The 12221-nt window shown below is 38.8% G+C and overlaps 1 protein-coding gene across 3 annotated transcripts; it reads left to right on the forward strand.

The window, feature by feature from the left end:
- Positions 1 to 493: 493 nt before the first annotated feature.
- LOC131003790 (choline monooxygenase, chloroplastic) lies at positions 494 to 11559 on the forward strand. 3 transcript variants are annotated; one of them, XM_057930345.1, is made up of 12 exons: positions 494 to 515; positions 3923 to 4123; positions 6211 to 6624; positions 7044 to 7089; positions 7165 to 7300; positions 8894 to 8968; positions 9063 to 9269; positions 9421 to 9516; positions 9671 to 9792; positions 9885 to 9978; positions 10552 to 10602; positions 11237 to 11559. In XM_057930345.1, exons 3-12 carry the CDS (start codon positions 6264 to 6266, stop codon positions 11372 to 11374), a joined length of 1326 nt encoding a protein of 441 aa, XP_057786328.1. In that variant the 5' UTR covers positions 494 to 515; positions 3923 to 4123; positions 6211 to 6263; the 3' UTR covers positions 11375 to 11559. The 3 variants fall into 3 exon arrangements, with proteins under 3 accessions (XP_057786328.1, XP_057786327.1, XP_057786329.1); XM_057930346.1 differs by lacking the exon at positions 494 to 515 and adding an exon at positions 5362 to 5445 and having other exon boundaries at positions 3968 to 4123; positions 6220 to 6624; XM_057930344.1 differs by lacking the exon at positions 494 to 515 and having other exon boundaries at positions 3946 to 4123; positions 6220 to 6624.
- Positions 11560 to 12221: the final 662 nt, after the last annotated feature.

Here is a 12221-nt window from a genome sequence, read left to right on the forward strand (position 1 = left end):
AATCGCCTACTGTGCTCTTCAACAAGTCGACGCCTTCTCAATATTCACCAAGAAGAGATGTTAGTTTGTAATTTATAGAACTCAATAAAGTGATTTGGTGTAGTAAATAGTGCAACACCAAATATGGTGTAGTATGTTGATATGGTGATCCCAAACTCATTTTGGATTTAAGTTTGGAATACCATTAAAGAGGTTTTAGTACATCAAAATGAAATTTGGTGTATCATTGGAGATGCCCCGACAATCTTTAAGACCCACCATTTCTTTATACAATAGCACTTAATAATTTAATTGATGTCCTTCCAAAATGTCTATATCTTTCAATTTCCAATATTAAATATTATATAAGCAATTTCCTTTGGGTATTTTGTTATTGTTTGATCCAGATGGATATTTTGACAACGTGAATATTCCTTCTTAATACAATAGCCGAATAGAATGTATGTAACAACTTCGACATATTATTTATTATACTCCTATTTTATTTCCAATTATATACGAACTCCCAAAGTTTAGTAATTTTTCAATGAGTGGATTTTGAAAATAGCCACTTTTATATAGTAAAAATAAATTTTACCCATTAATATAAAAACTTAAAAAAATACTCATATTTACTATTTTACCCTTACATATAAAATTTTTACAAATACCCACGAATTCACAACCAGGGAATTCACAACCAAAATTTATTTTGGTTGTGAATTCAAGCTTTAAAACTCGAATTCACAATTGAATAACAAGTATTGGTTGTGAATTCAAGTTTTAAAGTTTGAATTCACAACTATAAATAGTGTTAGTTGTGAATTCGCTGATAATGTATAAAATATACATAGATATTAAAGGAATTTATGATGAAACCCTAGTTCGCCGTCTTCGCGCTTCATGGATTCCGGCCATCTGGACAGGTCGGCCCTCAACCTACCGGTGATCTCTAACAACTTTTCTCGCAATTCTTCACCAAGGAACTCCTTACCGGCCGGTGCTCCCATGGCTTCTCCGCAACCTACATCTCACGGACTCTTCCCGGAAGCCTTGATTTTGGGGCAGAAACAACAGGTTGCTGCTGTTTCGGTTTTGGATAGCAGCGTCGCCGCTGATTCGTCCGAGGTTACCCTTGCCTCGGATCTTCTTTTTCCAGAAATTAGGGTTCCACATATCTCGGAAGCAAAGCGGGCACAACAACCGCCTCTTGCTTCTAACCCTACCTTGCGGTCCTCTTTCACCAGTGCGGTCAAAAATCAATCGGACCGACCCCCTGATTTACCTGCACATGATTTTGATGTCCTTAAGCCGACGATCGTCAACGATAAACCGGTACTCGTTCTTTCACCAGCATTCCACCAAAGACAGGCGAAATCTTTCACTCATGCTCTTCACGCTCGTCTTTTCCTTCGTAAGGGTGACACCCCTAGATTCGCGCACGATCTGCACAAAGAGCTCTCCGGCTTGTGGAACACGACTCACCCATGGCAAGTTATACCACTGGGAAAAGGGTTCTTCTCCCTAAAGTTCACGTCAGCGGCGGATTTCATTGCTGCGAAAGCCTCTCCATCTTTGCGGCTTCGGCAAGGCTTTTTACGCACCCAGGCTTGGGTGTCTTTTTTCGATCCATACAAAGTTTCTTCTTCCACTGCTCAGGTTTGGATTCGAATTTTCCGTTTGCCTCATGAATTATGGCACCCTGAAGTTATATCCGGGATTGCTCGACATGTTGGAGATCCGATCCATGTGGACGGACAATCTGCTGCTGCGTCTGTGGGGCATTTCGCTAGAGCTTTGGTCGAAATTGATGTTTCTAATCCGGTGCCTGACTCTCTCGATGTTACTTGCGGAGATAAATGTTTTACTGTCGAATTTGGGTACGAGAATCTACCCTATTTTTGCACGATTTGTAAAGTTCTTGGTCATGCTTCTACTGTTTGTCAGAATGTGAAATCCGTTGCGGCGGATAAGCCAACTTCTACGACAACAGCGGTGGATGAATTCAATGTTGCGCAGGGCCCCGGAAAAATCCCAAACTGGCGCCCGATACCAAAGATTCTCAATCAGGAGAATTCTTTTGGTTCCCTCGCCGAGGATGACACAATGGACTCCATTCCCCATGACAAAGAATCTGACATGGAACACCTGGAGCACACTACTAATGGGAAGGAGCTTGTCTCTTCTTCTAGCGGGCAACTCACTTCAAGCGAGCAGCTCACAATGGAGGTTGATACTTCTCTCTCACAAAGGCTCTCTACGTCGGATACTACTGTTCCCGTGAGCAATCTAGATCTGGCTTTGGTTGTGACGCCAGCTAAGACGACGATGGAGGATCCCCCCATCCCTCGAGGCCGTGGGCGACCAAAGGGGGCTACTAAGAAAGGAAAGGTTTATGACTCCTCTATCAAGCATCGACTCCGGCGTATTATCAAGAATGACATGTCTTCGGATTTCCAAAAAGCAGCAGGCGGTGCTGCTGGTGCTGTTTTACAGAGGGCTGTTCTTGATGCTCCACCGGTGGAGTTTTTGAATAAAGTGCAGCAGGCTCAGTCTAGAGGGGCGATTCTGCAAAACTTTGTGATACACTCCTCTTCAGACGCAGCCCGAGCTATGTCGGCAGTGGTCTCTACAAAAAAGAAGAAATGGGGAGATATGCTGGACGACGAAGAGGTGGATGACGACGATGTTGGGAACGACGAAGCTTATTTAGATTTCTCCTCATAGTTTCTGTTTTTGTTCACCCGTGGTCCTTTGCTGGTTTTCTATGGTTTTTGTTTTGCTTTTTACATTTCTTTTTGGCACGGCCCTCTGTTAGCGTCTGTGCTTTCAGGGGTTTTTTCTCTCTTTTTTCTTTTTTAGTAAAATTTCTATTTCAGCAGTTAGTTGTGAATTCGCTTGAATTCACAACCAACATTTTTTCAAGTTGTGAATTCACAACCAATAAAACTTGAATTCACAATCAACACTATTTCAATTGTGAATTCACAACCAACGCCGATAATTCAGTTGTGAATTCATAAACTTGGTTGTGAATTCAAGAACATTTGTACAAAATTGCATGATTTTCATCAATTTCTTCATTGGATTTAAACAATTAAATTGGAAAAAAAAGTACTAGTTTTTTTAACCGAATCGAAATAACTGAACGATCAACTTGATTCGGATAAAAAAAATTAATCTGTCGATCCACCACTAAAATATGAACATGAATAACTCAAATAAAAAAAATTGATAACTAAAAAAAATGATTGGAAGTTGGATACAATAAAAATGAATAACTCAAATTCAAACCAAGAATTGCTACAAACACCATGAAATTCAATACAACAATTGTTGCTGGCATAAAAAAAATCACAACCAAAAGAATTCCCCCAAATTCAAAATCTAGGGCTCAAAACCTCAACACACCACCGAAAGCAAGCCTCTGTGCCCCTGACGGCGGTGTGGCCGCCGCACGCCACCAGCGCCACCACATCTAGCGGCACGGCGATTTTCCGTCGCAATCGGCCGGAGCTGACTCCACAGGTAGCGCCGCGGCGACCGGAGTAGACCGAAATTTTGAGCTGCGGCCTCTTGGAGGTGGAGAAGAGAGAGGATTTACCGGTGAGCCTGTCGAAATCGGGTTTGGTGAGTTGGCGGTGGCCGTGCTGAGGCGGCGGCGTGGTGAAGGACGGAGTTGGCGGTGGTGGCCGTGGGAGCATGCGGCGGCGGCGTGGTGAAGGGAATGATCGAGAGAAAGAGAGAGAAGAGAGAGGGCGTGTGGGTAGAGAGAGAGAAGAGAGAGAGAGAAATGAGAAAATGAAAGAAAATTAGGGTTTGCCCATTTATATAGAAGGGTAATTTAGTCCATTAAACAAAAAAGTGGGTAAAATTTTAAGTTTTAATTTGAGTGAGTAAAATTTATTTTTGTTATAAGAAAGTGGGTACTTTGATATATTAGCACTTTTTCAATACTTAATAATCTAAATTTGAAATTGAAAATTTAAATAATGTATTTGTAGCCAAGCAACACCACTCGTCGCTCAAAAAAAATAAAGCAACACCACTCACAAAGTCCAAAACCAAATTAAATCTGCACAGCAATTGCTCAGACTCAAGTTTCCATTTTCTGCTAGCTGTGCAAATGCATTTACGATTTGAGGTAAACGCTCTTCCCTTTCCATTTAATTATGCAAAATTTTGGTGGGAACTGGTGAGTTGTAGTTAAGTTCGCGCGCGTGTGTGTGGACGACGGCACCATCGGTGGGGTAGAGGTGGTGGCAGCGCCGTAGCGGCGGCCGACATGGCTTTTCCTTTATGTGCGTGCATGTGTGTGTGTGTATGAATTTCTGTGTCATGTGCTGCGGCCGACGAGGATTCCCGCCAATATAGCTTTCCAACTGTATCATCAATTTTGTGAGTAGATGACAAATTAATTAAAGGAAGAAGGACGGCTGCAATCGATTGAAAGGATTAAATTTTCGTTGCGGTTCCGGATCGGCGCTGATCGCGGAATTGACTGAGGGATTGAATCCACGGACAATTTGTTCACCCGACGGCCGGCGGCGGAGGAATCGGAAGTGGAAAGATGGCGCGGCGGATGGAGAGATTATCTCGATAGAAGGGAGAGGAGTCCGGCGGTGGTCTCCGATTCTGAAATGATGGTCGGAGTGGCAGAAATTGACGCCAGCGACGGCGTTGGTCTTTATTTTGGGGAGGGGGGTTTGGAGATTGCTTTTTCTTCCAATTTTGACTGCAATTTTATTAAGTAGAATGTCCTTTTCGATAAAATGCCCTTCTTCTTCTGTATTTTTTTTAAAAAAATAAATAATAAAAAATGGCCTTCTCCATGCTATGAGCCTATGATTATATTATCAAGTCCTATTAGTTCAACTCCAAAAAAAGTCATGGTATTTTAGAAAGAGTTATTAGCATCGAAATACGACAATTTTGGGTAATTTGATTTTGCACGTGAACTTGAAAGGTGTCAAAAATACAAAAATTTTAATGCTGTAGTAATTTTGTTATAAATTTAATTTTTATTCAAATTAAAGTTGACGTGGGAATTCGAAATATTGACGTGTACTCATCGGACGTTTTAAAAAGTGATATGATATAGAACATCTCTAAAATATATTGTAGGAGTATAAGACATCTCTAAATTTGAAAATTGTAAGGTTTTTATAGAGTTCGAATATCAAGAAATTGAATCTGTGGTCAAACTGTTACAACATTAAAGGTAATGTATTTTGTATGTTGTATGTATCCTTAAGAATATAACACAAGCCTCTCATGTGCATTTAAATTACAGTAGGATTTGAAGTGTAATAACCCTTAAGTTAATGATAAGTTATTTTGTTGCCCTTAATTTCTCATTGTCTAATTTTTGATGGTATACAGAATGTGCCTGGTTAATTCTGAGTTCGGCAGTATTATTGCTAGTTGTCGGCGTCTTCTTGCTGATTTTGATAACGTTATTGTTCGGTATGTGAGACGTGAGTCCATCATTGGAGCTCACCGTTTAGCTAGAAGTTCTTGTGATTATCCTAATGCGTATGTTTGGGAAGAACCCCCGTCTCTTGTGGAGGGTCTTCTTCATATTCCATGCGTGTGTGCATAATAAAATCTGATCTTTTCCTTAAAAAAAAATGAATTATGCAGTTACAAATTGTGGAGGGTCTTCTTCATATTCCATGCATCTGTGCGTTACAATTGCTTACGATGTTCCCTTATTGAATTTTATATTGATACAGTTATAAATTGAGGAGTATGGTTGCAAAAATTACAAATGTTAATTTTGCAATATTGCTATCACATTATGAGTTCTATTTTTAGCAAAATAGGGTGTTCTACATTTATATATCCAATTACATTATTTTCACTATCATGTAATATTTTCCATGAAGATTTTTTGAAAAGAATTTATGTAACAGTCTTAAGGTGGAGGCTTCACATGCATATACCACTGTGTACTAATGAACACATTTATGTGTTCTATGTGCTTTATCATGCTTTTATTCCCAATTGACTGATTTGAAAATTATATGCTTTAATGAGTATGAGCACTTTAATTGTTTTATAAAAGGTTGATATGTATTTTGTAGTGGGATTGCAAATATCTTCTGTCTTTTATGATTGCACTTGGTGCCTAACTGCTGTTGCCTACAAAGTTGATGTTAATATTTCCTTTGTTAAAAAAAATAATAATAAGTTTCTTAGTATGTATCTACTACCTGGCTTATTTAATAGTTTCTACAGCAAAACTCGAGAGCATCAATCCGAGGAGCATCACTTTAATCGCCATGGCTGTGAAGATGCTGCTGCTGCAGAAGCTCCCTGCTTTCAACAGCGTGCCGGAACGAGCCCAGTTCAACTTCATGAACAAACACAGTGATCAATCAAAATCTTATCTTGACATAAGTCATAGACGCCATCGCTCTCGACAGATTCACAACAACAGCAATAGTGGTGGTTATTCAATTCAAGAATTTAGGTGTGGAGAAGAAATGAGTTCTAGCCGGAAAATGGAAAGATTGGTCGGAGAATTCAACCCCGAAATCCCTGTAGAAGAAGCATTCACCCCACCAAGTAGCTGGTACACTGACCCTGATTTCTATGGTTTTGAGCTTGATCGAGTCTTCTACACTGGATGGCAAGCTGTAGGTACCCCATTTTCTTGATTTCTTCTAAAATACTTCTATAGATGATGTTTTCTTTTTCTTCTTCCTTGCATTTACTTTGATGGATAAATTTATCATGGGAAAAGGAGGGATAACATAATAGCCCAATTGCTTGGACTATTTTGCTATCTCACATTTGGTCAGTAGGTTAGTTTTGGTACAAGGCTTGATGATGAAACCTTGCTTGGAATTGCAACAAGAATCAAGAATCCCTTTTTAGTAATCATAATTTAGGTTCATGCAGACAACTTTGTAGGATTAGAATTCACTCTGGCATAACTATGCAGCAGACTTTTGTTTATTTCAAATGATGTCATGCTCTCTGTTTCTTTCATTTTTGACGTGGATCTGTTTCTTTCATTGTTTTCCCTTATTCTGTGTGTTTTTCGCTGAAATTCTTAGGATATACTGAACAGATCAAGGAACCTTGCAATTATTTTACTGGCAGGTACGACAACGAGAACTCATAGAATCATGATGGAATTTTTTTTGTTTTTGGTTTGATAACCAGAGATTGCAACAGATTGGGGAATATCGAATACATTGTGTCTCGGGATGAAGAAGGCACGTTACACGCTTTCCACAATGTGTGCCGCCATCATGCATCTCTGCTTGTTGCTGGAACAGGGAAATCGTCTTGCTTTGCCTGTCCATATCATGTGAGTTTTTGAGAGCACACAAAGACTAATTGTGACTTATACCAGAAGCTGCATTGCTAGCTTAACGGTGATTCTATTCTTCATGTGTGTTTTTCTTATTACTCTGATAGTTATTCACATAACTGTTTAGAAGTATGGAATATATGCTTAGTTTTCATGGTACATGTTGAAAGTGATGATGCTAGAAATATGTTTTTTTATCCAAGCTTGCAACATGATTACATCTGAAAAATAAATTTTATGTGACTTTTATGTTTCATGCCATGCATCTAGTCAGTAGTATTCCTATCAAATAACAATGGAGAAAGGTTTGATGCATTAATAAGTAAATGCTGTTTTTCATTTATGGTGATACTTTATTGAAATAAATTACTCCCTCCATCCCAACTAACTTGATTCGTATTTCTATTTGAGCAGTCCCAACTAATTAATTTGATACATTTCCTTACATGACAAAAGTTTTTCCCTTTATTCACCTTTTCATTTTTTTACCTACCACACTAAACAATAGTTTCTTAAATCTCGTGCCCAAAAATTTTGTTTCAAGATAGCCGGGACGGAGGGAGTACTAGAAAGGAACTTCTTGCAAGGATTGTGCATTAAGAGGATAGATGTATTGAAGGAATGAAGCCTTGCATATATGCCTTTGCTCTTTACATTATGTTTGTTGTTGGAATTAGGGGTGAGCATCGGTTCAAAACCGAACCGAACCGATGCGTTTTGAAAAAACCGAAACCGAACCGACTTCCACAGAGGACGGGCCGAACCGAACCGCCTATTATCCAAAAACCGACCAAAACCGAACCGGCCGAAACCGATCGGTTTCGGTCGGTAACCGAACCGTTGTGTTATCCTTTTTTTTGCCAAAAAACTGGAGGAGTTGGGGAGAAGGTTGGCGTTGTGGCGTAGGAGAAGCCGATGGGAGGTCTGCGTTAGCGTCGGTCCGGCGGAGGAGAAGCCGGTCTGCTCGTGGCTGGAGGAGAAGTGACGGAAGAAGCCGATCTGCTCGACTGCTCGTGCTGCGCCGTAGAGTCAGAGAGTAAAAGCTGCACGGTGTGGGGGCGGAGGCAAAGCCGGCGCGGCGTGGGGGAGAGGAAACGTCGGCGCGGCGTGGGAGGGAGGAGTTTCAGTTTGGTTTTGAAATTGGAATTGGACTCTCCAGACTCCAATGGAGAGTAGAGGCGGCTGGTGGTGTGTGTGAGTAGTAGGGCAGAAAGCATTTGCAAATATCATTACTTAGGGTTTCGAAAATTAGATAAAATATATAATAAATAATATATTTATTAAAATATATTAAAGTATCGGTTCGGTTCGGTTTCCGACCGAACCATGGCCGGAGAACCGAAACCGAACCGAAACCATGTCGGTTTTTTAGTTTGCAAACCGAACCGAAAACCGAACCAAAAAATTCAAAACCGAACCGAACCAAAAATGGTCGGTTCGGTCGGTTTTTCCGGTTCGGTTCGGTTTATGCTCACCCCTAGTTGGAATTGGCCAAATAGTATACATTAATTCCTCGATATCTACATATACTTTGTTTACTCTATAATCAATTATTTTCATTTTCTTCTATCTCATTCTTTTATCTTCTAGGGTTGGACTTATGGGTTGGACGGATCACTTTTAAAGGCAACAAGAATCACCGGAATCAAGAACTTCAAAGCCAATGTACTATGCATCATGAACCTCTTTCATTTATCCACATCATTCTAGTACGAAATAGTATAATTTTGTTTCGTATTATGACCTTTATGGAAGGTAGGAAATGGGACTTGTGCCGCTTAAAGTTGCCATTTGGGGGCCATTCATTTTGATAAATTTCGGAGTCACATCAAATGATAGTCATGATTCCGAGGGCGTGGGCAATGAATGGCTAGGTGATGCAGCACAGATTCTGAGTGCCAATGGAGTTGATGCATCTTTGCAATATGTCTGCAGACGTACGTACACGCTTGAATGCAATTGGAAGGTCTGGTAGAACATTCTCTTTTGATTTTTATTCACGTTCGTCGTTCGAGTTATGTCAAGATCTACATTTTCTTATGTAATTTGTCATTTCACTTAATATACATACACAACTATGACAATTCAGTACTAACTATACATAGTTTCTTCTGCAGGTTTTCTGCGACAACTATTTAGATGGTGGTTATCATGTGCCATACGCGCATAAAGGTCTTGCTTCTGGCCTCCAGCTCGACTCGTATTCTACCCGAGTACGCCCACTCGAATTTTTACCATATCTTGATTTTCAAGTTTTAAGGCCGCTAGTGATCCTAAGAGAGTGTTTGGCTAAGCTTATTTTAAATAGCTTATAAGATGTAGTTTCTTACGACTCATTTTTGCGTAACGCTCTCCTCTATCATCAAGATGTATGAGAAAGTCAGCGTCCAAAGCTGTGCCGGCATTACCAATGACTCGCATGAAGAAAATGAGAGACTGGGGGAAAAAGCTTTTTATGCATTTGTATATCCAAACTTCATGATTAATAGGTTAGCTATTTCATTTGTTTTGTTGGAATGATTGTGATTAATATTTTGTGTATGTTAAATCTAATTGATCGTTAGTCCCGTCTGAAACTCAGGTATGGGCCATGGATGGACACTAATCTCGTACTACCTATGGGACCTCGGAAATGCCAAGTGATTTTCGACTACTTCTTAGAGGCTTCTCTCGTGGTAAGTTGGATAGTGTTGAGAGATATATGTTATTGATTTTTTGTTAGTGATCGATTATTTTGTGTTGTTTACTACATTTAATTGGACTCTGTCATGCATTAGATTAAACCAAAACAGCTTTTATCATATAGTATCACTGAATATTATTGAAAAATTCCCTATCCCTAGCTCAATTTCAAGGTGATCTGTCTTTAACTTATACTCTCTCCGTCCACGAGATTGTTTTCACATTGTAGATGACACGTGTTTTAAAAAAATGGTGAATAGTACTTGATAATAGTGCGTATTGGTGTGAGTGGAGTTTGGGTCCCATTATAAATGTGTGGAGGAAAATAAAGTTTTATGTGGACCCTACTACTATAAATAGAAATGGAAATTATATTGTGGACGGATCAAAATAGCAAAAGGTGGAAACGATATCGTAGAGGGAGGGGGTATATTAATTTCAACCTCTACATATATACACTTTGCGTATGTCTAACATCTACTTTCGACATATATAACATTCTTGTAACTAATAGATCTTGTTATGTAGCTGCATATATATGTAATCTTATATTCTATGGTGTTTAGGGTGATAGCGATTTCATCGGAGCGAGCTTACAAGACAGTGAAAGAGTGCAGGTAATTCCCTGCTTGTAGCAACAGCTTCATGTTCCATCATATTTAAATGTTGGATTCTATGGTTTTCATCATCTCTTCTTTCTTTCTCTCTTTTTTAATTTTTTTTGGGTATTACTAAATTTCGATTTTTAATCAACACTATTTTCTTATAAGAAAATACATAATTTTTTTTAATTTTTCGGAATTTGGTCCGATAGAATTTCAGACACACTTATCCTATGTGGAAATTGGAAATTAATTGCTTGGTGATTTAGAAGGTAGAACTCCTTTGCATCTGTAAGCCAAAACTAATTGCCAATTCTGGCGAACTGATCTGTCTCGCCAGAACTGACGAACTGAACAAATCAATTTGCCAATTATGGCAGATAGATTAGTTATGACATGCAGATTCAAAGGGAGTTCTGACTTTTGAATTACCATATAATTAATTTTCGACTTTCACGTAGGATTAAAAGTGTTGCCGAAACTTTAATTTGAGAAAAAATTTAAAAACTTAAAAATTTATGTATTTTTTAATCAAGAAAATAGTGTTGGTTGGACACCGAAATTTGAGTCTTACTCTGTGTATTTATAAGTAATCAACCCCATTTTTTGGTGGGAAGAGGAATGATAAAGAATTAATGAGATGATGCAGGAAGAAGACACAACACTTTGTAAGGGCGTGCAACAAGGGCTGGAGTCTCCAGCATATAACATGGGGCGATACAGTCCATCTATTGAGATGGCTATGCATCACTTCCATTGTCTACTGCATCAAAATCTCTCTACATGAAGCCTAAAATGCAATATGCACCTTCACCTGCAAACCTAAAACTGAGCAACCATGTTGTTTGCCTCATGAGATTAATTGTAATTTGTTACTAGATATGAATTTGGATTATGATATGCGTAGCCAGGCACTCACAGATCTTGTAACTAAAAGAAATAGAACATGGCAAATAAATGTTAATTATATACCTGAAGACATTGTCATATAATTGACACCAACCACAAATTTCAACTAATATAAGGGCATCTTTGACTGGTAAATTTATCATGAAAAAAGTGAGGATAAAAAAAAATTCCTCTTAAATGTCTTCTTTCTTTCCCTCATAGTCATTTCCTACAAAAAGTGATTTCATCATTTTCTCATTAATTCTTTTCACTTGAATGATGGATAATATTATCCCTCCATTTTTTGTGTGATAATATTATCCCTCTTTGGAGTGAAAAGAATGAATGAGAAATATTGAAATTATTTGGATTTCTCTTTCTCCTCTTAGTGCGATAACACACACTAAGAACTCTGAGTCTGAACACTGGTCTGAACTCGCTCTAACTTCAAACACTTAACTCTAAATAAAGACGGGTTTGAATTTATCTTCCAACTAGGATTATTTGAGAACAGACTCTCGCGTAATCAAATTCTAGGCTTAGGATGTGTATGAGATATATGCTTAGAGAGTTAAGAGAGTTTTGGTAATCAGATATTCTGATGACTCAGACTTTGATGTCTCTCTTCTTCGATTCAATCTTTGGTGAATGGTTGAGCTTGAGTAGCAATTTCTGCAGAGCTTTGGCTATGTAATCGAATCGATGAAGATTTGCGGTTGATCCTTGGCGCTATTTATAGGTGGAGT

The sequence above is a fragment of the Salvia miltiorrhiza genome, unplaced genomic scaffold (genome assembly GCF_028751815.1).
Source record: "Salvia miltiorrhiza cultivar Shanhuang (shh) unplaced genomic scaffold, IMPLAD_Smil_shh original_scaffold_269, whole genome shotgun sequence".
Taxonomy (NCBI): Eukaryota; Viridiplantae; Streptophyta; class Magnoliopsida; order Lamiales; family Lamiaceae; genus Salvia; species Salvia miltiorrhiza.

Excerpts from the sequence above, each read along its gene's own strand:
- LOC131003790 (XM_057930345.1), top strand. The coding sequence starts at position 6,264 with ATGGCTGTGAAGATGCTGCTGCTGCAGAAGCTCCCTGCTTTCAACAGC. Across the intron at positions 7,090-7,164 it reads TGCAATTATTTTACTGGCAG|ATTGGGGAATATCGAATACA; the intron begins GTACGACAACGA and ends AGATTGCAACAG. Across the intron at positions 8,969-9,062 it reads TCAAGAACTTCAAAGCCAAT|GAAATGGGACTTGTGCCGCT; the intron begins GTACTATGCATC and ends TATGGAAGGTAG.